The 25454-nt window shown below is 40.4% G+C and overlaps 1 protein-coding gene across 6 annotated transcripts in view; it reads left to right on the forward strand.

Moving 5' to 3' along the window:
• The window catches only part of PTPRC (protein tyrosine phosphatase receptor type C), a 118478-nt gene that overhangs the window by 52550 nt on the left and 40474 nt on the right, over positions 1-25454 (forward strand). For 2 of the 6 annotated variants that reach the window (XM_057728485.1, XM_057728486.1), the window contains exons 1-7: positions 8748-9251; positions 10029-10109; positions 11286-11315; positions 12971-13177; positions 14277-14405; positions 15541-15684; positions 21393-21509. In XM_057728485.1, coding sequence (XP_057584468.1) covers positions 9083-9251; positions 10029-10109; positions 11286-11315; positions 12971-13177; positions 14277-14405; positions 15541-15684; positions 21393-21509 — 877 coding nt within the window. In that variant the 5' untranslated portion in view covers positions 8748-9082. Of the gene's footprint in view, positions 1-191; positions 219-8747; positions 9252-10028; positions 10110-11285; positions 11316-12970; positions 13178-14276; positions 14406-15540; positions 15685-21392; positions 21510-25454 lie in introns of those variants that run through there. The other 4 variants (XM_057728488.1, XM_057728487.1, XM_057728490.1 and 1 more) reach the window with 4 other exon arrangements.

The following is a 25454-nucleotide window of genomic DNA, read 5'->3' on the forward strand; positions in this document are numbered from 1 at the left end:
GAGAAGGACTATGGTTTCACTGGGGTAAAATGTACTGAAAACTGTCACTCTGTGAATGTGAATTAACATAGAGATGCTGTGTGTGTATATATATATATATATATATATATATGCACATAAATCTAACATATTTATATATGTATGTATGAAGTTTGAAACTTTCTAAGAGATGTTTGTTTTCCTTTCTGCAGGACTAAATGGCACAGTTACCACTCAAGGTATTTACATTTTACTTATTTTACTTTCTCTTGCCAAGTGTGTATATTTTAAGGCTCATAGAATTTTCTGTTATTTTCTAGTGAAATTGTTTGGTGAGGACAAACTTTATAATCACGAATGGTCCTTGACATTCTCTTGTTCTTAAGATTCCTGCTTGTAAAATATAAAGTTTGATAACTACCTGAACATATTATTATTTGTAGATGTATTGTTGTGTATAAATTATAGCTTTTCTTACACTTGACAGTAAGTCACATGGCAGGTTTCCAATCTCTTTTTAAACTTTATCACTATAAATAAATCAATTTATGTCACTTAGATTGCAAAACTTCATAGTTAAGGAACTATATGAGAAGTTAAAATTCTAAAAGTAATTTTATAATCTATATAAATTCCTGCAAGAGAACAGTTCTGACAATATTAAAATATTTTGTAATAATCATTTCCAAATTTGATGGTCACAACTGAATTGTGTTAACACGTGTCCTTATCCTGAGATAAATTAAATGTAAGCAACGGAGATGCTGACGATAAGTTCATATATACCACGTGTAAAAGAAGAAAGAAAAATTAGATTGCATCTGATTAAAAGTAAACTACACCACTTAAATGCTATTGTTATTGAAAACATATTATTGATTTCCTGATTCATCCTACGGCTGACATAATGCATTAGGAAGATAGATAAAGCCCTTAAGATAACCCTGATTTAACAGTTATAAAGCACAGTTCTAACAGGCACATTTGAAATGTTCTGAAAATTGGATTATTAAAGAAACTAAACGATGGCAGAGAGGTTTTATAAATATATTAAAGTCGATGATGCATAGCAGATTGTGGTTGGTTTATGCCACCTACTGACATGCAACTCAGCATCTCCACCTTTTACACAAGAGTAAGTTCATCTCCACCATAGAAACTGGTTCCTTTTGCAGAAGGGGAACAGGAGGGGGTGGAAAGGGGACTGGAGGTTTAAAACAGTAGGTGACCCTCACCTTACTGAGAGAGTTTCGTGATCTCTGCCGGGACTGCATGATAACAAGCCTCCGGATGAAGAAGCCAGGTAAGTTAAAACTGTGGCCCCTGTGCAAATCAGAATGTTCTCTCCCAAGTACTGCCAAGGAGAATACTGTCCGTGGAAGCCCGTATCTCTCTGAAGCGGGGGCACAGGGACAGTGTGGGATGGGTAACTGAAGCACTTTTCTCATTCTAAATTCAGTTCTTATTTATGAAGCCAAGGAATGTGCACGGAGCATTAGAATGTCTACAAGCATGTTAAGGCTTCTGGGTGGGAGGGTAGTTCTCCAAACACCCTTTCTTCATACACTGCGGATTGAATTTGCACTTGACTAGAAGTAATCCTTAGGGATGCTCCCCTTCACAGATGATGAGATATTTGGAGTGATTTTTCCTTGTTTGGAATTCAAACCTAGCAGAAGGCTAGAGAGGGTGATAAAGGGAGAAAGTTGCAATAGTTTCCTGAAAGCAAAAGGGATCACTGGAACCTTGCTGACATCAAAGTTAGTTTAACCTAAAAACAGTAAAGGAGTAATTGGTCAAGTCTGTAATGATGAATGTGAATGAATGTTATTGGACAGAATTTTAAGCTCCTCCCTCCCTTCCATCTTCTCTCCCCACCCCCCATCTTCCTGCAGTCTCTCCTCTGCCCTCCCCCCTTTTACTCAATGTATACTGTAACGATGAAAGAACACTAAAGTTACATTCAGGATTTGACACTGAAGACAGGAAGGCGCCACTTATTACTTAGTTGAACATGCTGACATGTAATTATGGGTGAAAGTTCCTTAGTAAAAATATTTATTTGTGAGTTATTAGGTTATGAAATTTTAGGGATTGGAATTTGTCCTTGGAAAAGAACACATATAACAGCTGTCCTGTCTCTTTGGATTTCTGGAGTCACAGAAGCGTCTGTGATCATTTGTGTGCACTGGTGGTGGGGTGATTCCATGCGGCTCAGATGGGTTTTATGGGCATTCAGTAAAAATGGATTTCACATCACCTTCAGCATTAATGAATGAAGCTGGGACTTCCTTGTGTTGTTTCTGTTTCCATTTTCTTAATTTTCTGCTCAGTGGTCTTCCATTTCCATTCTTAGTTCTTAGCACTTATGCTCTTTTTCTGGTTCCCCCCCCCCTTTTCCTGTATATGTGCTATTTTTGCTTGTCCAATTTTGTTGAACTGAGTTAATTAAAATGCTTGTGTGATATAACTCAATTTTTGATTAATTAGATGTCGCAAAACAAAATTTGCTATTTATAGAAGTAAACACATGTTAAACAGAAAATTCAGAAAAAATGCACCTCTATAATCTCGATATTCAGAGAGCACATTATGCTTTTCTCAAATAACTGGTGTACTTCCCCATTGTTTGATATAAAGAAATCCACTTTCTGAGTGAGAGAGCACACGAATATAAAGGCCTTTAGTCCACGGTGCTCATTTGCTCTGCAGGCAGCTTTTTCCATTTGTGTGCTCATCTCAGCTGTGCACAGACTTCACTACTTCACCACCCCCTTTGCCTATTTTCTTTTTCCTGAAGTGAACTGAAACTGGGGAAAAAGTTATATCAACGTCTCAAATTGTGTTTCTTTTGTTATCATAAAAAAACATTTTTGTAGACTTGGGTCATTTGTATATTTCTTTGTGAATTTTGTTTTCCAGTCTTTTACTCAGTTTTTGCTTTGTTTGAATTTGATTGATTAAAAAAAAAATCAGTGTGTGCATCTAAAACTTTTGCCTTTCATTTTTTTCTCCTGGAACCCTAGCCCTCTGAACAATCCCCTTCCAGCTTTATCTTTCTTTATTCTTTTCTTCGTTGATCAACCTTGCACAATTTCTTTTAATCATCTTTATGCCTGGTGTTTCATCCTTCTGAGGCCAATTGCTTTGGATGGTTGAGAATCCACCAATGAAGTGCGAAGAGGGCAGGGAACACCCACTTTCAACCCCATTTCCCCATTTTCACCTTTAGCCCCGGTTCTGTAGCTGGCTTTCTCGCTAAGTCTACACGTTCTGTCTGTACCTCTGGGTGCATCTACATTTGTGTGGATGCCTGTGCCTGCAGGTATAGGAATTGTGAAATAGACACACCCCCATGTACACGTGTATGCCGTAACTCATTTCTGTATGGTGTGTGTATATCCCCACATACGTGTGTGTATGCTGATGTGCACACAGTGAAGGGCGGGGGAGTTCGTAGCTCAGATGATGTGACTCAGAATCTGATTCCTGTGTTTATTTTCTCCTCCCTCCACCTCCATGAATGTGACAGGACCGAACAGCACAGAAGAGCCCTTTGCTCTGGCTCCGGGTGACCCCTTACCTGCTCGCACCACTGCATTCTCACTCGCAAGCACCTCTGAACGAGGAAATGACTCCTCAGAGACCATGCCTCCTCCCAGTCCAGACAGCACCACCCAGGAGACACGCAAGGACTCTGGGGATAGGGATAGCACTCCTGCTGTGACAGGTTGGCAACGGTCTTAACTGGGATGAGATGAGGGAAACCTGTCTCTTTCTTTTTTTTTAATTTTGAAGTTGTCAGAACAGTTTATCTTTAAATTATGTGTTCAGTTTCTACGTATGTGATTTTACTAATGTGTGCAAAATGTAGAACATCTAGGTGTTAATGGAGTACTGGCTGACTAAAGTAATGACACCTGCTCTTAGGGAGAGGGGAGGGAGGGAAGTCCCTCTAAGTGAAATCGGGCTGTGTGTGTGTGTGTGTGTGTGTGTGTGTGTGTGTGTGGTGGGGGTGCTCCGTGTGCTCTGACCCCACATGCTTCATCATTTTCCTGGTTCCTGCTCACCTTGGTTTTCCGTAGCCCCAGGCAGGTCAGAATGTCCTCTTTCAGGTCTTTGTTAGTCTTACCCTCTCTGGCTCTTACCCCAAAGTAGAATTTTTCTTGGTCCAAACCCAGATTCTCAATATCAGAAAATTATTGGAGACAGACAATTTATTTTTTTTTAAACCACACTGAAGATTAATAATCCAGCTTTGTTATTTGGATTTCTTCCAGGGATATATGCATTTTTTTAAAAAAATTATTTAATTAGGGTTGTGAGTCCAAATGGCAGAATTTAAGATAATGTGGCCGTGATCACAGCAAAATATCAGAGTGACGTGGGAGGTGTTTCTGCTGGGGAAGACCTCTGATGCTCCTAGAATCCGGGGACACCAGTGATCTGCTCATTTTCTGTTTAATGCTAGGTCTGCAAGTGTATTGGGTATGTAAACCGCCCACCCTGAGGTTTGTCCCTGCCTTTTCCTAAGTAATGTGCTGTGTGCCACTTTCTGAGACAAACTGGTTTATAGACATGCTCTGACTAAAGAGACTAAGACATTTGTCCCATAAAGTCATCAATCTTGGCTCGAAACACAAGCATGGGTAACACCATCGTAGACCTGTGGTCCAGGATACATGCAGTGTTTTGAGTACCATCTTGATGAAGTTTATTGGCTGGAGTAAGCAGTTGAATATATGGTCAATGCCTTTTATATCAATTACAGTAATGTCTATTTAATCTTTATCCCATTTTCCCCTGCTACCAGAGGGCAGCAGTGGTGGCTGGGACCTATCTAAGCATTGCAAGTGTTTGAATTCCTTTTAACAAAAGGAATGTGAGGACGAGGAAGCTGATGTCTAGGTAGAACTTTTCATGGTAAACTTTTTGATTGACTGAGTAACATCATACAGAGTTTTCTATTTCAGAGATTCCACATTTCACCTCATGTACACAAACACACACATACAGCATTCTTATCTTTTTATTTGCACAGTTTTTTTTCTCCTGAAAACATTAAAGCCAGAGATTTACATATGAAGCAAAGTGTGAGAAAAGAGGTTTAAAATGAAATGGATTGGAAATAAGGATGAATTATTTAAAAATACTAACTCGCTTTGGCACAATAATACTAATGAAGAAATTAGCTTGGAAAGTTTCTTATGCTTTCAAACAATAAAATACATTTTCTTTTCTGGAAAATAATCCTGGAGCTATTTCAGTTCTCTACTGGTATAGAACCTATATGTGTTATTTTATGTTGATGATTGATTTGTATTGTGGAATGGAATGCAATCGAATTTTTCTTGCTTACTAATATATGAAGGAGAAAAATATCCCTCAATCCATTTTTCTAACACTATAATACACACCATGTCAAAAATTTTAAAAAATTATTACAGTAAGCATTCATATGCATAACATCAAATTTAATTTTGTAATATTATCTTCATAAAATTAATGTATGCATGTTGCAGGACAGCTGTACAGATGCATCACACACACGCACACACACATGCACACACACACGCACACACAAATACACCCTCCCCAAACACTGCTCCTTAAAAAGATGCCATTTTAATCATGGTTGTATATCTTCCAGACTCTCAGCATATAATTCTGTGAGTGTGTGTGTGTTTCCTCATATCACTCTGACACTAGCTATTATCAATCTTTTCAAACTCTGGGATATATGTATAAAAACAGCTGATTCACTTTGTCGTGCAGCAGAAACTGGCACAACAGTGTAAAGCAATTATATTCCAATAAAGAGCTTAAAAAAACCCTGCCAGTATGATAAACATTTTTCATTTTGATTTCCACTTTGATTTACATTACATTTTTTTTCATAATAATGAGCATCCTTGCATATACTATCTGGCCATTGTTACATCTCTCGCACATTTTTCTAGTCTTTTCCTCGTGATGTGTAAGAGTTTCTTGTATATTGGGGGATTCTTTGCTTATTCTGCCTACAAAGAAATGTCCCCACTTTCAGTTTGTGGAGTTGATGGAGAATTCCAGAAGCTCATAGTGACCCAGAAGTCACAAAAGCCAGCTAGAAACAGAAGCCGCCTATGGCTGCCTCAGCCCAGACAGGCTCCGGGATGTGTAAAGGAGGACGCAGGTGCTACCCGCCTGGCGGGTGAACTTAAAGATGGGCAGACTTGCACTTTCATAGACTGGGCCGTTTCAGTTTGGTAAATTATAATAGAAGTTTGGTTCTTATTACCTCCTGGTATTTACATTTTTCATCCGAGGTAGGGAGGTACTGATGAAATGAGCTCACTTTCCTACCTGAGCGGTTCATCAGCACAGACGCCTCACCTGCCGGCTCGTGCAGACCCGCGGGCGCCCTCTGCCGGTCGTGGCTCTCGGACGCCTTCCCAAGGCCGCCTCTCGGCACTCACCCCTGCTCTGGGCAGGAATGTCAAGTCCGGTTTGCCGGTCCTTTAGACTTGTGCAAATATAAAGAGTGCATGAACACCAAGTGCGGAGTGGGGGAATCCAACCACGGTTCCATGTGTAGCATTTGCTGGTGGATGGATTTGGAATTTCAAACTTTCATAGTTACCTTCAGTCCAAGAGGCCACCTAACAAACGTCCTTGTAATGGTGATAAATCGATAAAGAATGAGAATTATGAGAACACAGGAAAAACCTGTTCAAGGGCTTAGTCAGGGCTTTATATGTTTGTTTATATTTTGGGCAAGTATCATTGTGCAGTGAAAACTTTTTGCTAGTCATAAGGAATATATGCACAGTCCTTAAAGACCTCCTATCTAAACAAAACAGGGAACAGCAGATGGTGTCCATCATCAGTAAAGGGCACTAAGAAGGTATAACCACAATTAAATTGATTTTAAAAGAATGAAAAAAAATAGAGATGCTCATACAGTCCATTCAAACATCAGGATTCTTTCAGTTCAGCATCTCTGTTTATAAAAACTGCAAACTATGCCCTCCCTGGTCTTTCCAAAATCAGTGTCTGAGCAGTCCATGCTGCCTCTTTTTATCCTAAAAAACAAGCATGTTTCTTAGGTTACAGATGCACACAGCCACATGTATACACTTAGGGACCTGAGTGCATGAAAGTTAAAGATATGACTGCAGACCCTGGCAGTGAAGTGGCCTTGCTTTAAGTATGACTCCAAAGAGGCAGCCAAGTGTATCAAAGAGAATAATTATTATTTGAAGTATTAAAACTGCTCCTTCAGCATAAAAATCATAGCAGGCAATCCACGAACTTTACGCGGCTGGGAAAAGAGCTGCCCTCACCTCCCTGCCCCATTTCACCCACTTTGGTTGCCATGGGAACTGCAGTAAAAAGATCTGGGGCTTTTAGCACGTCCACAGAAGTTGTGGATGGGAAGGAGCTGCGGAAAAGCTAAGGATGGCAGACCTGGGAGGCTGATATCACACCAGTTAGTCTGCTTTGCCCCATCAAGGACTTCTTCCTCTCTCAGTGGCTAATTCCACTAATTAAAAATGCAGTAGGATTAATTAACCTCATTCAAATTGTCATTGACACTCCTCAGCCATCGCTGAGATTCCTCCACCGGGGAAAGTCCTTTTCCTATGAAGAGGGAAGGTGGGGAAGGAGCGCGTGGGACACTGGGGAGGGGCGGAGAGAATGCGCTAGTGAAGCCAGGAGTGGAAGAAAGTGTGGAGGAAGACTAGAGTGAAGCCTGGCTGACATCAGAATTTACAGAGGGCCAGTTGTGTGCTTACCATTTTTTTAAAAAAAAAGAATTAAAAAAAACAACAACAAAAAACAACCAACGTTTTCTACTCTTCTCCTGGTTCTGTGGGAGGCTTCCTCTGAGGATCCAGACCTGAAGAACTGACGTTTAGGTTATTCATTCTGTTCTGCGGTTTAGTTAAATCTGGGCGTTTAGTGGCTTTTGAAGACGGAGCTGAGCACCCAGAACTAACATGTGGGAAGAGGCACGTCCCGTCCTGGTGGGATGGATGTGTGAGTGGAGGGCGCCGCCGTGCTCGCCTCAGAGCCTCTGTGGGACGCGCGTGCGTGTATCACTCGGCTGAAGCACAAAGCATCCCACCGCAGAGGCAGGACCCACCTCATGCCGTTGAACCCGTGACCCCAGGGATCGTAACAGTGAAATAACCACACACGCTCGACCAGGAGTTAGTCCCTGTTTCTTTTGCTTCTGCCAGGACAACTAGCATAGTGCTAGGCACCTAGCTGGCACCCAGTGAATACATGTGGCTCCCCTGTGCTGTGATTCGAGGCGGGGGGTGCGGAGGGGGAAGATGGGACCCGCAGTGGGTGCTTTGAACCTTGGCAATGAAAAGTCCTAACCAAATGCAGTGTGGGCTTTCATCTACGACAACCCTTGATTCTGTACCCGCTAGCTCGTCTGTAATTGGAAACCAAGGGGATGCTGTCAGTATAACGTGAAGTTCTTGGGCTCTAAACCAGTTTGCTTTTTCCTGGCAATGGGAGCCTCCGTAGTGAAAGTAGCTTTGTGACTTTCAGCTGGAAGGAAAAAAATCCCCCTGTTCAGCAGCTGCACAGGCGGGACCCCCTTCAGCTATATTTTCAGAAAATCAGAAAGAAGCACCTGCACCCAGGGACCCCTCCCCTGGGTGAGAGGTGTGTCTCACCCAAGGCGCTTGGCAGGGGTGGGGGTTGGCAGTTCCTCTTGTGGGGACCTCACCACAGCCACTTACCCTCAGAGCTCATGTCCATCTCTGTGGTCTCTGCACCAGCCAGCGGCACCCACTCTGTGAATTTTCAATATCGCCTAAGGCAGCCCTCTGCCAGGAGGCTTGGCCTCCCTAGGTGGTCCAAGCTTTCTCCCGAAGTCCCAGATATTTTAAAAATGTGTGCTGTGATGCTAAATCTGCACAGGTTCTGAGGTGTCTACCTTTAAACTCATCTCTCCCATAAGCAATGCTAGTTTTCGTCCCATTTTGCAGATGTGTAGGTTGTGATGTAGCAGGAGTGCTTGAGTGTTTGCTGCCCAGGCCTTAGCTTCTGTTAATAAGCGTGCCTCTGCCAGCTGCGTGGCCCCTGCCCTCGTGGGGCAGGAATGTTGACAGCCTTTGTGATTGCAGGTGCTCCAGGAGAGAGGACCACACCCAGCACCTTGCCTGCAGACACAGCTTCCCCACCAGTAACCACTCTCAGACCTGCACACAGCAGCCCTGCTGCCTCACCTCCACGCACCTCCAACTCGACCACCCAAGATGTGGCCTCAGGTTTGACCATGATGCTCTAGGTGTTTTAGGTTCTGGGTAATGAAGTGGAAGCTTGAAACTTTCATGTCGCTCTTTTATTTCACGCCCAATATGACTTGCAGGTTTCCTGTTTTACAAATTTTCACACACTAATACTAAATTAGGCCAAAAACAAACAAACAAAACCTTACCAGTATGCTTTCTCTGAGCGTATTTTATTGTTTATATTATAAAAGTTCATGGCGAAGAAGAGAGATAACAAACTTTAACGTCCTGTAGCCCTGAGATCAAATCCAGCCTCTTCAACTTCCTAGCTGACTTTAGGACAAGCTGCTCATACTTTCTGTGTGTCAGTTTTCCCTTCTGTAAAATGGGTATAATAATACTTATTTTTGTAGGATTGATGTGAGGAATATGTAAGAAGCCAGGTATGAAATGAATAGTACAAAAAGGTAACTGACATCCTTGTTAGTTGTTAAAGTAAGGAGAGTGGTAACAGGATGAGGGGTAGTCTGAGGGGGACTGCACATGTCGTCATTATACCAAGGAATGAAGAGTTTCTTCTCAACTTATACGATGTCTAGTTCCGACTCTTTGCACTCTTAGTCATCCTAAAGGGCCACGTGTAGATCAATCTTTGCCTTACTTTCTTATTTTAAAACCAAGCAAGTGTCGATTCAAACTAGGAGGCCGCCTCTAGCAAAGATTCAGTTAAGAAATTATCTTTACTAGAGTTTGCCCCTCAGCCCTCAATACGACAGAATCATTAACTGTGACCCTCTGTTCATTTCCTTGCAGATGAGCTCAAGTCAACCCTTGCACCATCCTCTCTGGTCACTGCAACAAGCACTATCTCTACAACTGCTCCCACAGCAATAGGTGACCACCTGACCCCCAGTCATGCAGTCACGCACGCCACCACCATGCGCTTGGGACATGCTCACTGAAGGGCCTTCTGTTGGCTTCACCCTGGGCTCTTTCTTCAAGAAGTGCAACTGAGTTGTTGTAATCCTGAGGGCCGTGGAAGGGCACTTAGTCCAGAGCACCGATCCGGTTCCACAGGGCAACGGCCGATGAGATCAGGGCCTGGTGTTACTGCCATAACCTCTGACATCACGGTCACCGCATCTCCCAAGGGTTGTGTACTTTATGAAAAAGCATAGACATGACCAGCTGTACTAGGACTCCTAAGAGTGGGTTTCGGTATTGGTATGAAAAAGGACGGTTCTCTCAGTGGGGCTCTCTGTTCCGAGAGGTCAGTGGCAGAGGAGTGACTGCAGAGCCCCAGACACACACGTGAGGGGCGGAGACAGGGGTGGGGGCCTCCGGGCAGGGAACGAAGGTCTAGGAGGTGGCGGGGTCTGTGGTGGGCCAGCCACGCGGAGCCTGCCAGGGCACTGGTCTTTCCCCCAGGCTCTCCATCTCAAAGACCAGAGCAGCAGAGATCTCTTAGCTTCCTCGAACCACATTTCCAGCCAGCTCTTCCGTTAGATACATACGCTTGCACAAGACAGGTCTCCGTCGGTGCACAGAGCAGCTTGTTATCCTGGGTCTGGTATGTGGGCGAAGAGCTTACGGACGTTAAACCAGGGACTGAAGCAGCCTTTGCCTATCTTCTGATTTTTCCTGTAAACACAGGTGTAAATGGAACTTTCTAGGGGTTATGATTATATAAACCTATTTTGAGCTTAATGAAGGGGAGGAAGACTTTTAAAATGCCTCTGGCTGCACGACTAGTCAGCCACGTCACCAGCCCATAGTCAGAAGTGTGCCAAAGGGTCTTACTGTTGTATTGTCATGATTGTGTTCATTGGGTCCATTCATGGTAAAAATGTTTTATAGCACCTGCTCATTGGTTTACAACCTTTGAAGGTTTGAGACCCAAACATAGGACCAGGCACTGCAAACTCTGTATCATCTGTTAAACCTACCTCAGTAGATTCTACAGTTTATGAGGCTGAAACACTTAAAGCACCCTTCCCCAAAATGACTAGAGCAGAGATATTCTAAAATGCAGTGTTGATAATTTGCCTTCTCTTTTTTTCTCTATTGCAGCTCCTACTACTGCACCGAAGCCACCCTGTGGTAAGTGTGTCTACCTGGGGGCAGCATCCATCACTTTAATGCTTCCCTTCTTCATTTCCAAGACCCCCCAGCAAGCTAAACTCACGGGCTCAAATCTCTCACCAATGATTAGCTCCAGCTCTTAAGAGCCCGGGTCCTTCAGGGCAAGAGGCTTTGATGTCGCATTCAGACCTAGTTTTGAGGACCAGGATTGATAATTACTAGCTAGACAACTTCAGCTGGGGTATTTGTAAAGTGGAATGATAGCAGGTTTGTCTTGGGGTTGGGGGAGGATTCCGTGTAGTGATAAATATGAAGCGGGAATAGAGCCTTCAAGGCTAAGCAAGAAGAAAACGTCTCTCTGTCTCTGTCTCTCTGTCTCGCCGGGATTTGGCTCAAGGCAGATGCTTGAGCACAGTTTGTATCCGCCCTTTTCCCATGTTCTTGCTCTGTTCTCAGTGGGAGCAGAGTTCTTCTTCATGGCCGGAGCTCATCTCTCCACGCGTCTCTAAACCTCACCCTGGCGTCCCTTTGTTCAGTAGCTCTCCGTATATTTAGTGCAGACATCAGCCTTTGTGTGTGTGCTTAATTAATTAATACGATGCTTCATGATCAGGTTCCTCTTGCACTTTTCACTTAGGTAGCATGGAACTACTCATAGTTTTTTAAACATACATTTCTTCCTGCCCTTGTGTTCACCCCTGTTCTCCTTCCTCTATACTTGGAATTCCACCCTCATCTGCCACCTCCCTCCCCATTGATTTTTCTATGTCCTGCTCATATTTAAAAATGCAAACTTAGTTGCTTCCTCTGGAGAGCCTCTCCTGGTCCTGCGGTCTGAACAGATTTCTCTGCCTCTTTGCTCCTGAGCTGTTCTGTGCACCATCTTATCGCGGTGTCTTCTGTGGTTCACGCCTGTGCCTGTCTGCACGTTACATTCCGTGGTTCCAAAAGCGGACGGTTTGTATTCTTAGTGCTTGGGACATCGTCAAGCAAAATAAGGGCTTCCTAATTTTTGTTGCACTAAAAATGAGTGAATGAGTGAGTGTGTGTTGAAAAGATATTTTTACCGGTCAACGGAGCCTGTTTAAATAAAGGGGAGTGTGTGAGGTGACACTCAAAGAAAATGCTTCGGAGGAGTTGTCATCAATACCTTCACACAGGTAGAGGAATATTGTGGCCTCTGCTCTCTAAGTATTGTTCCACGTGTCGGGAGAAGGAGATAATTAGGAGCCACATTTTAGAAAGCAAGGGCAGTGATAGAGCAAGAAGAAGAAATTTGCGAGGTGCGTTGTCCATCTTTGTGCAATGTAACCATTTTTGAGCCCCTGCTAATGAGAGTTTCACACGAGGATCTGGGTTTATGGTGATGATTGACATCAGTGGGATTTTGCTCTCATGGAACTTACAGTCTAGTTAGGAAGGCAAACGTTAATCCAGTAATCATCCAAACACGAACTCACGCACTGGGGTCTGTGATGGGACGGTGTCGGAAAGACAATCATGGAAGAATGACGCTGAGGCGCTGATGTGTCCCTTCTCTTTTTTATGTTCCTGGGGCTATTTTGTGGCTGATTGGATATTTGAAAAAATACATACGAAGGAGTCTGTATTTAATGTAGGTTTATTTGTTCTGAAAAGTAAAAGATAATGCTCGCTGTTTTATTTTCTTTCAGGAGAGTACTATAAAGATATCTCTGTGCACTACTCTCACCAAGACACAGGCATATACACCGCAGAGCTTAGTGTTGGTGGAGCGGAATGTAACTCTCCTGGGTGTGAAAAGCAGCACAAGAGCCTCCAGGCCTGTGAGAAGAAGACCATCAATATATCAGCTCCTTCATGCTCTCCTCCATACGAGTATGTATTGGAGGTACCACCAGGTAATAGCAGCCGATTTCTGTTTGTGTGTTTACAACAGCAGGGCAGTTTTGTGCGTGGCAGGTCCTCGTGGTCACAGGAGTCAGTAGGCGGGGGGACGGGCTGAGGGAAGGATGGTGGCAGGAGGCCGGTGCGGGGACTTCTGCTCTCCTGACCCAGTGAAAGCGGTGACCTAAGAGAAGCCACCCTGCACCTCTTTTACAGAGTGGTTCATTTATTCCACTGAGTGATTCTTTGTAAGCTTTCTTTTTCTCCTCTACGGAATTCAAGTCATATGTATTACTGCTTTTAAATACAAGTGTGTCTAGAGTATCTTGGGGGAAAAACACAAAGATTTGATGTTTGTGGAAAGAACAAAAGTACTTTCACCACAAAAAAAAAAAAAAAAAAAAAAGGAGAGTTACAGTCATGTTAAGGTGATCAGGCTGGTTTTGATACCTAAGCTACTGCTGAGACAGAGGGTATTGAGCCGACTTCAGAGACACTACCTTTACAAAATGCGTTTTCAGAAAGGGATTCAGGGACTGTGTGAATTTGTTGAATTTCTCACATCTTTTTATAATTCCAGATCACTGATTGACTTATTAGCATTTAAATAGGTTAAATGTCTGATGTTTTTGAAAAAATGCTATTTAACGTACTCATTTTTTCTAAATATTGCTGAAGTAAATGATCAATTAAAAACAGAAAATGACAATTAAAAAAAAAGCATTCCCCAGAGGGAAGCCCCCATGCTCTGTGTAATGTCATTCCATGAAAAAAATCAAACAGTAAATGAAAAATTGAAGATATAAATAAGAAAACAAAAAGGAGTGTCTTTTAAAATGTGCAAAAAATGCAATTTTATCTAGATGTTTGCTAGGGGTCCATTTTTTTAAAGTAGCATAAATTCTGAATGAAATGCTACCAATAATGTGTAATGTTAAAAAAAGAATAAACTAAAGAATCGAGAAATGCAAAACCGTGAGAGGTATTAGACTTTGTCAAAAGTAACCTCGATGCTCGCCAGATCCTGCATCACGGATATAATTTCAACGACTGTTTGAGCATAGGGCACTCGTCGTGGTATTAATCATCGATTTTATATCTTTTCCTGTACAGATCCTCAGGATTTTATGCTGAATGAGTGTGTAAAGCCTGAAGATGCAAATACTTCTCTTTGTTTACGTTGGGAAATGAAGAAAAATCTTACTTGTGATCAAAAGAATATTACATATGAATTTAAATGTGGTAAGAACTTAACATTGATCAGAGGAGTTTTTTTTTTCTCTGTAGTGGGAAGTTTTTCTAGATATTATTTAATCCTTCCTTCCTTCCTCCATTCTCTTTTCTTTCAATCTCTCTCTCTCACTCTCTTTCTCTGTCTCTCTCTCTCTCTCTCTCTCATACACACACACACACACACACACACACACACACACAGTCCGTGATACGTTCGAAATCATACTGTATTCTCTATACCACTCAAATTTGCAAAATAGATAAACACTCCACTTGAAAAATAATTTTTGAAATAGCAGTGTCAATTAATTCATAAGAATTTTCTTGGCAACTGTTTTACACAAGGCATTGTTGAAGAGACTATCAGAGAAGAGAGTTATAAAACGTTATGATACACATACTGTTAGCATGAAAGGGAAAACAGCCGTAATTTCATGGGATTCCAAGAGTTTACTCTGTCAGCACTCCATGAACAACATTCATAAACTACAAGAAGACTTAGATAAAAGGAAAGTAGGAAAAGAATAGGAAGTGCTTCTAGGAATATGAATTTGGGTTCATGGAGAGGGGAATAGTTGAGAGAGCATTTCTTTTTAATGATTAATGGTTTAGTAGCTTTTAATTTCTCTTCATCTGAATTTATTGGGATGGAAGCTTCCTCCTTTGGCATAAAGCTATCTGCTAGGTCATATTTGGCCATTCAGACAGACAAACACAGAGGTTGGAGTGTGATACTAGTTGTAACCATCACGTTACGGGGACCACGCGCGGCTCAGACACGGGCAGGGGTGAGGAAAGCAGGAACAAACGTATGGCCGACTGATGATCTAAGCTCTCTATGTGGTAAAGGCTGACTCAAGTGCAATCTCAATGCCTGAACGGGGAACAATGAACTATTGCCTCATTTCATCAGTTCAGTTAGAGACACTCTCAAATTCAGTTCTACTTCCCAATGTTTTCTTTAAAATTGAATGTAGCAAAATCATGCAGTAGTATAGCAGATCTCAGGATCTTTTACTTATTGCTTTGACCGTTTGCGTCGGTTTTCAATCTAATAGATGTTAATTATAGATATAAAACAAAAACGAAATTTAACTATGATATATTGTATTCATATACTCATAGGCAGTATTATTTCTTTTAGGTGAAGCTTCTCAACGTAATGAAAAGAGCAGATTTGAAATGTCAGCGCTTACTCCCAAACAGACTTATCTTTGTAGTTCACATGTATTCTATAATAACCAAAGTTTTACTAGCCGAGAAAAAAATATTACAACAGATTATGGAGGTGAGTATATTACTTACATTTATATGTTAAATTTCTTTGTATATTCTTATGATTCTTTGAGAATCATAGAAAGAGATGTTATGGATTTGGAGAAAGGGTTTCAGAAAATGGCTTTGTGTCCATTTTAAAGTAAGAATTTAGAAGTAAATGACAGAGAATCCAAACCTCCATCACTTTTTTTGCAAACTGTAGGCTGCTGTGAGGTCGTGGTGGAAACGAAACTGTGAGGTAAGTGACATGCTTGTTCCCATGTTTTCCATTTTATTTCCTGTAGCCACGTTCTCTTCTTGGTGTGTCCTGTGTCTTCCACCCCCATTATCAAATCCTGCCTCAGATAGGAGTAAAGGGAGCACAGAAGCTAATAAGACATGGTGGTACAGCTACGTGTTGATGGCAAAATGACAATTGTTATTAGTAAAATGCCAGCAGTATAAATAAAAACAAGACTATTGTAACTAATAACAACTGGAAAATAAAATTCTGGAAAATAATAGCATTTGGAAGATAGAGGGGAGAAGGAAGTGAAAAGTGCTAAAATTTCAGTTGTTTTTAGTAGAAGTAAAGAGATTTCAGTTAAATTTAGAATCTACTGGGAAAATATGTTAACTGTGCATAAGAGAATTTATGAGTAACCACTAAAAACATAAAAGACAGATAAATGGATGGCATTGCATATAAGCAGTAGAAGAAAGGTATGCAATAAACAAAATATACATGTTAAAGGAGGAAAGGAGAAAGAAGAGGAAGGGAAAAGAAGGAGGAAGAAGAGGGAGGAAGAGGAGGAGGAGAGGAGAAAGAAGAAGAAGAAAGAGGGGGAGAGGGAGGGAAAGTAGAAGAAAAAGGTGGTGGGGAGGGAGAGAGAGAATACTAAATAGGAAACAGTAGGTAAAATAGCAGTAACACATCAAAGTATATCAAAAGTCATTATAAATAGAAATGGCTTAAGTTTACCTTTTGAAACAAAGATATTCGGACTTGAAAAAAGACAAGACATATTTGGGGGGAATTTCTAGCCTTAAGTAAGATCAAGTGATATTTTATGGGAACTTTTATCACTTTGCTATCTATTGAGTGAAAATCGGAGTGCTTGGAAAAGAACTAGAAAACAAATACAAAGATAGTAGAAAAGAGAAAAAAAAGTTTAGAGTACAGATTATTGAGAGAAGGAACAAACAAAAATAGCAAGAAATTATTAACTAATTTAAAGGCTTGGTTTTGAGGAGAATAATAAAATAGACCTCATGTTCACATAGAAACCTGCACATGGATGTTTATAGCAGCTTTATTTATCATCGCCTAAACTTGGAAGCAACCAAGACGCACTTCAGTAGGTGAATAGTAAATAAACCGTGGTCCATCCAGACCATGGAATATTATTCAGCACTAAAAAGAAAAAAAGCTATTAAGCCTTGAAAAGACATAGAGGAACCTTAAATGCATATCCCTAAGTGGATAGAGCCAATCTGAAAAGGCTGCATACCATGTGGTTTCACTATATGGTATTCTGGAAAAGGCAAAACTATGGAGACAATAAAAAGACGAGTGGTTGCCAGGAGTTGGAGGGGAGGGAAGGATAAACAGACAGAACACAGAGGATTTTAGGGCGGTGAAAATACTCTGTATGATACCATAATAATGGATACATGTCATGTAATACATTAACCCAAATCCATTGAATATACGACATCAAGAGTGAACCCTAATGTAAACTGTGGACTCAGGTGATAATGATGGTCAGCGTAGGTTCATAAATTATAACATAAGTACCAGTCAGGTGGAGGATGTTGGTACCACTCAGGTACAGGGGATGTTGTGCATGTCTCTGTGCCTTCTCCTCAATTTTGCTGTGAATTCAAAAATGCTCTAAAAAAGTAAGGTCTTAAAAATCCCACCATTATTGACTAAGATTTGTTCCAGTAATGCAGGAATCATGCAGCCTTTGAAAATAGCAGCTTAACCATTTTATATGTCATTTTATTCAGGGAAGAGGGGAAATTTTTCAAGACCATTGCAAAAGAAGCTGCGTTCTTTAAAGCAAACAAACAAAACCAAAACCAAAAACAGAAACAACTTTTGTTAGTTCACCTACCATATGATTCACCCATGTAAAATATAGAAGTCAGTGGTTTTGAATATATTTATAGTTGTAAATCATCACCTGAATCAACTTTAAAACATTTTAATTACAGCAGGAAAAAACCCCACACAAAAAAACAAACAACAACAAGAAAACTGGTGTCTGTTAGTAATCACTTCCAAATTCACTTCTGCTCCCATATCTAGGCAATTAACAGCTTCCTTTCTGCTTTGATGGCTTTGCCTTATATGGACATTTCATATAAATGGAATCATATAATATGTTGTCTTTTGTGACTGGCTTCTTCCTCTACATTGAAGTTGTTTCCAGTTTTTGGCTATTATGAATAACACTGCTATGAACATTTGTGTACAAGTTTTTGTGTAGATATATGTTTTCATTTCTCTTGTGTTTATCCCTAGGATTGAAATATATGGAAACATTATGTTTTTCATTTTGAAGAACTGCCAGTCAGTTTTCCAAACTAGCTGCATCATTTTACATTCACACCAGTGATGTAGAAGTGTTCTAATTTCTCCACATCTTCACCAACACTTATTATTGTCTGTCTTTTTTATTTTAGCCATCCTAGTGGGTGTGAAGTGGTATCTCATTGTGATTTGAATTAAAGATTAATGATTTTGAGCATAGCTTTAGGTATTTATTGGCTATTTGTATATGTTTTATCATTATTTGCCCATTTTTAAAAGTTGGGTTATTTTTTATTGAGTTGTTAACAGTTCTTTACATATTCTAGACACAATTCAGATGTATGACATGCAAATATCTTCTCCCATTCTCTGGGTTGTCTTTTTACTTTGTTGATAGTTTTTGAAGCTTATAAGTTTTGAAGCTTAAATTTTGATGAAGTCCAATTTATTAAATTTTACCTTTGTTACTCATGCTTTTGATGTCACAACTAAAAATTCATTGCCAAATCCAAGGTTTTGCAGCTTTATCCCTACATTTTCTTCTAAGAATTTTATAGTTTTAGGTCTTAAAATTAGCTCTATTAATCCATTTGAATTAATATTTGTTTATGATATGAGGTGAAGGTCCAATTTCATTCTTTTGATGTGGGTATCAGCACCATTTGCTGAAAAGACTATTCTTTTCCCATTGAATGTTCTTTTCATCCTTGTAAAAATTGATTAACCATAATGGTGGGCTTATTTCTGGACTCTTCCATTCCATTAATCTACACATCCAATGCCAGTACCACACTGTTGGTTACTGTTGCTTTGTGTAAGTTTTGAAATCAGAAAGTGTGAATCCTTCAACTTTGTTCTTCAAGATTCTTTTGGATATTTGATGTCCCTTGAAATGCCATGTGAATTTTAAGATCAACTTGTCAATTTCTACACAGAAGCCAGCCAGGATTCTGATAGGGGTTGAGTTAAATCTGTATATCTATTTGCAGAGTATTGCCATCTTAACAATGTTAGTTTTCCAGTCCATAAATATGGGGTGTCTTTCCATTAACTTAGGTATTCTTTAATTTTCTTGAAAAATGTTTTGTAGTTCTCAGTGTGCAAGTCTTATAGTTCTCTTGTTAAGTTCATTCCTGGGTTTAAATTTATTCCTGATTATAATGGTGGTGTTTTCTTAATTCCATTTTCAGACTGTTCATTGCCAGTGTGTAGACATACAATGGACTTTTCTGTATTGATCCTGAAATCTGCCTTGTTGCCGAAGTGGTTTATAAATTATAATATTATAGGATTTTTGACAGAATGTACTAAAGTGATTCTGAATTTCACATGGAAGGGATGAATAGCTGAGACTAAGGCAGCTTCCCAAATCCATGTCTCCCAATAATCCTCGAAAACAATTCAAAACCACAGGAAGGAAAATAAAACTACAGAAGCACTATGTCCTCAGCATAACTAGGAAAATTTAATACTTTTTGGATATTAAATACTAAAATAGTACAGTCTTTATAAATCACTGTAACAAGATAGAGATCCCAGGAAAAAAGTTTTTTGGTTTATAAAAGTGCAAAGGCAATTCAGTGGAGGGAAGGATTTTTTTTCTTGGGTTATTTATTTATTTGGATATTTATTTGGTTATTGGATTCTTTTTTAGTTATCCCTATAGATAAAAAAACACACCAGCCATTAGCTCTCAACAAACACAAAAATTAACTCAAAGTGGATTGCAGACCTAAACACTAAAGCTAAAACTATAAAATGTCTAGACAAAGACATTAGAAAAATCTTTGCTACTTTACATAAGTAGTAGTTCCTTAGATGGACACAAAAAAGCAAGAATCGTAAAAGAAAAACATCTAGAAATCAGACTTCATAAAAATTAAACATTCTTACTCTTTGAATAAAGTCACTAAGGAAATAAAAAAGCAATCTATACATTGTGAAAAAATATCCACAATTAATTTTTTCAACAAAGATGGTTTTGCGAGAACATAGAGAACTCTTCCAAATACAAAATAAGACATCAAGTAACCCAGTTAAAAGTGGGCAAACATTTGAGCCTATGCTTCACAGAAGAAGATACACAAATGGCCAATAAGCACATAAAAACTTTCCCAATACACTAGCCAGCTGGGAAATGCAAATTAAAACAAAAATGAGACGCTGATGACATTACACACCAACTAAAACGGCTAAAATGAAAAAGACTGACAATACTATTGGTGAGAATGCAAAGTGATAACCCAGAACTTTCACTCCAGGTATTTACCAAAGAAGCAAGGACATGTTCTTTCCATAGAAAGACTTCTACACAAATATCCATAGTAGATTCTCTCATAGTTGCCAAAAGCCTGGAAACAACGCAAATGTCCACCAACAGCTGGATGAATAGATGAAATGTGGTCTATCCTCACAATGGAATACTACTCACGAGAAAAAGAACTAACTACTGACACATACAGAAACATGAGTTAATCTCCAGAACGTTTTGTTAAGGGCCATATGCTGGATGTAAAAAAAGTGCTCACTGTTTGATTTTATCAATATGAAATGAAAGAAAAGACTAATTTAATCTGTAGTAGCAGAAGGCAGTTCAGAGGGTGTTTGGGGGTGGGCAAGCCATCTGCATGGACTGGGAGGTGGTGCAGAAGAACTTCCTTGGTTCGATAGAAATGTTCTATATCTGATTGTGACGCTGGTTATATCGATGCGTGTATTTGTCGAAACTCATCCAACTATGCCCCAAACGGGTGTGTCTTCATGTAAGTTATACCTTGTAGTTTTGATTTAAGCATCTATTACATTCTTCACCTCAAGTTCTGATGACGAGTTACTGGAAGGGATGACAAGTGCTACTCCAGTATTGACTGTTAACTTCATCAGCCCTACCAGTGACAGATTTCCAGCACAGGGATATCTAGGCAGCCCGAGGTAGCTGGACAATGCTATACCTGAGAGGAAGAGGGGGTTTTCATATCTCAAGTCAGTGGAATGCTTAAGTTCCACAATGCCACCCTGGAGTGACACTTACTCTGTTACATGACCTCTAAAACAAACTTAATAAGGCCAGATGTCTTTCTTTTAATTTCATCAATTCATAATTAATCAAAATATGGCTATTAATAACACGTGCTAATAATGTGAAGAATGTTTTCTCCATGCCTTGTTTTTCATATTTTATATTCTTATTCTTTCAACAGATCCAGGAAGCCCTCAGAATATTAGTTGTCATCACAAAACGGCACATGAAGCACAGATTACCTGGGGACCGCCTCCAAAGTTTTTTAATAAATTCATTCTTTGTTGGAATGATTCAGGTAACTTGCATAGAGTTTAATTCCATATCAGAAAGGATAAATCAAAACTTGGAAAGCACTAGCTAGTGAGCCACAGAGTTCTCTACATAGCAGCCGTGATGGGCATCCTGTACACCTTGATTTTAGAACTACCTCCACTGACTACGGGCTCCCCAGCCTCTGAAATGACTAAAGTTCTGAACATCCCCAAGACTTGCTTTTTTTCTTGATCTTCTTAGTTCTAATCTTTACACTCCAAAGCCCAGAGAAAGAAAATCTCTGGAAGATAATATTCATGTCTGTCTTCCAAATGTTATGTAAGGGAGCTGCACTGGTTTGAACTCATTATTCTGGACCACAAATGACTTCCAGAGCGTGCCCCAGTTGCTGTACAAAAAACTGGGTGAATAAAAATGAACATATGATCATTTAGCCACGGAGTTTGATGGCAGGTAGAACCTTGGAACGTAGTTCTAGCTAGCATTAAACTTCTACAGAAAGAAAGGCAGTCTAAAAAATGTTATGACTAGTTCAACCATTGGCCTAGTCCCTCGAAATGAGACACTATTTAATAGAACAGACATCTCCTGGAAGACGTAAAGTAGCTACAACACTTGTAGAAAACAGTGGGGACCGTGGACCACCTCAGAACAGACTCAGCACTTGCAATAGCCCATTTGTCCATCCTTTACCTGTAGCTTAAAGTAGTATTGAGCTGGATATCTCACAGAAATTCCACCCGTTTGTTTGGTGAGTAGGAACCACACATAAATCTTCAAATTTCGAAAAGCAGAAAGCCACTTATCTTCAGTGAGTTGTTTTATATTTTGATAACATATTGTTTTTGCTGATTGTTTGAATCTTAATAATCAAACTACTAAAGCAAAGTTAAACACACATGGAGTTTTCAAATAAGCATAAGAAGACTCAAATTCTATGGAGAAGAAATACATGCAATGTATTTGAGGTTATGGGAATTCGAAAAGTTATGTCTATGAGAAAGGAAAAATGGAAATTATGGAAAGACAATCAGATAGTCTGCCTCACTGGGCATCTCTCATACAGACTTTCTTTGCTTGGTTTCTGTGTGAGCACATTCGTTGGTTTTCTTTTCTCTTTTCTGAATCGTCTCACTATCCCTTTCTGTATTCCTCAGTTTCTACATTCTCTCTCTACTATAGAGTAGTTTGTATGCCAGAGTGTGTGGTGGTAATTTATGCAGCAATGCTTCTTTGTATTCTATACCATTTGAAAAACCTGTATTTGAATAATGAGGCTTAGAAGGATGTAATGCGTTAGTTATTGCAGTCAGACGAGTGTTTGTTTGTTTGCAATGAATAAGCTCCTTCTTATTCAGGGCTACCCAAATTTATGACTCTTCAAATATAACACACGAACAGAATGGGTGGGGAGGCAGGGGCAGGCAGGCAACATCAGGCTCTGTGTGTCCTCTTCTCCAAAACTTGCTTGGTAACGAACTGAATCCAGTCTCCACTGTGTCTCGTGCACTGCTCCGCTCAAAGGGCCCTTTGGAACCAGCTCACCCCCAATTCTCTGTCTCTCGCTGCCACAAGACTCCACTGCTGGGAAGAGGAGTGTGCTCTGTCTTGTCCTCTGGTTCATCGAGAGCACAGATCATGAGATCCTCTTCTGTATTATCAAAGTCATAGAGAGTTGATCAGAGTATAGCATTGTTAGAACAATTCTTTCAATTACTCTCATTATTTCAAATAAAATCACTATTAAAAATCCACAGGAAGAAAGTCAATGAACTCTTATGGCAGTTTATATTATTTTTAATTAGGTGCATTGCCCCCTTTTTTTAAGAGAAAAATTACCTCTTCTTTTGGGAGGTGGTGCTGCAAAACCCTTTGGGGATCAGCGGGTTTATATTACTTGGCACAGTGTTCAGGAAGATACTCTAGAGCAGTTCGGACTGAGCAGTTGTTAGTGGATTTCCTGGGGTATTTGCTAAAAAAAAGGTGACAAGTGAGGAAGTTGCATCTGTCTAGCCATTTCCAGTGCAACGGGCATGACTTGAAACTAGGCGTGTCCCTGTTGTCCTCAGGAAAGCCGAATTTCAAGCACTAAGTCTAATAAGTTCTTTACTTGTGCCGTTCGACCTATGCTTCTGACCTCAGAGTCCTGAGGAAAGGTGTTCAAGCACATAGAGGAGGCAGAGGTGTTCAACATATAAAGTATGTTGGCTTTTCAACCAAAGCTTGAAACCCTTGGCAACTGGAAATGAACATTCCAAACCATTTTTCTAAGCACTGAACACTTTAATTCCCCAAACAGCAATATCTTTTGAAAAATGTGCTTTTCAAAATTAAATCGACAATTTGATTTTGTCATGTTGGTTAGGATGAAAGAGTCACAGAACAATGTAAATGAAACATTTTGATGCAGAGTGGTTGTAAGGCTACGTCCACAATCATACAAAATTAGGTCACTGAATGGAAGCCAGATGGACCTTGAGAACAGCACCTTGACCTTTGGATTGTAGCTGAGTCAGGAGCTGATCCTTGTCCCGACAGCCGGACCCCATATAAGCAGCTGGCAGGAGCTCTGAGTTGGGGGTGCGCCTGCCCCTCTCTGTCCTCAAGACAATTCTCACTAGGGACAGCGTGGCTGAGCTGGCAGGCATAAATCAATTAACTCTGGTCTTGGGGATTTCTGAGAAAACAGACACGTAAGCAGGCTAGAACAGACACTTTATCTCACTCAGCGTTTAGCATCCTGTGGTGAGGTAGAGATATTACTCTAATCTCCATGTCATGGATAAGTAACTGAGACAAGAAATTAGCACGTGCTGAATCTTTACTTACACTGTTTCTGCACGTTCATTGGCACATCCCGCTAGACCAGGGAATTCTAGTGTCCAAGAGCAGGGAAAAGCTTGGCCCCACTGCAGACCTTCCTCTTCTCCCCCAGACAAGATGCACAGTGCTGAAGGGCAAAGCATGGCCTCTGGGACCTCGGTGCCCGCGTTTCACACTGACTCTGTTCTTCCTTTCCTGTGAGATTGTGGACAGATTGCTAATGTCTCTGTGGCTCAGTTTTCTCATCTGTAAAATCGGATGATATCCGGAGTGCCAACCTATAGGGCTGTGGCAATGGCGAATTAATTCATGTAGACCACTAAAGACGTGCCTGGAACCCAGCACCATCTGTTCATTGCTTTTATCCCTACCGGTATTATTAGTGGTGTTGCTGTAACATGCGTTCTCTCTAACCTTCTTTTAACCCGTCTTTCTTGGTGGCGCTTGACTACCCAAAAGTAGTCAGTGGCTAGTGAGTGTTCAACTTAATGAGTGCTAAGTCATCTGCGTAAGCAAGGTCCCACGTCTCCTACCCAGCCAGAGTGTGCCACCCTACTTGGGCTTCTGCCTAAACTCAAATGCTCCTCTTCCCTTTGTAAAATTTTCTTTCCTCCCTTGCACCTACTCAGTCTCACTCGTCTTTCAATGAACAGCTCAGATCCTACTGCCAGCATGAAGCCTTCCCTCATTGCTTCAGCTGCCGTGAATCATGGTGCTCAGATGAATAGGGCAGAAGAGACCTAGTTATTGGTGATCGAATGGATCTTGCACCTGAAGTGTATAACAGTGGCTCATAACCAAAGCTCAAAGTTTGGAGATTAAGTATCAGAACGGTTTGCTAAGGTATCAGGAGATAGACTTTCATACTATCCACCATGATCTGTGTTTTCTCAGAAAGAAAAGAGACCGTCTTTACCGATGTGCGTGAACTTATCAAATATGTTAGGTAGCAAATTAATTATATGAAACCATCATGTTTGAATATCTGAGTTTAATCACATTTGCTCAGTGCATTTGCTGATAATTGTATGTATCTCTGAGCACCAAGGATGTTTTCATTTCTCAATCACTCAGTTTGAAGTCAGCTTGGAATGATTTACTGTAGACACTAAATTAAATATGTGCTAGTCCTGACTTTTGATGA

This window comes from Hippopotamus amphibius, chromosome 3 (genome assembly GCF_030028045.1).
Source record: "Hippopotamus amphibius kiboko isolate mHipAmp2 chromosome 3, mHipAmp2.hap2, whole genome shotgun sequence".
NCBI lineage: Eukaryota > Metazoa > Chordata > Mammalia > Artiodactyla > Hippopotamidae > Hippopotamus > Hippopotamus amphibius.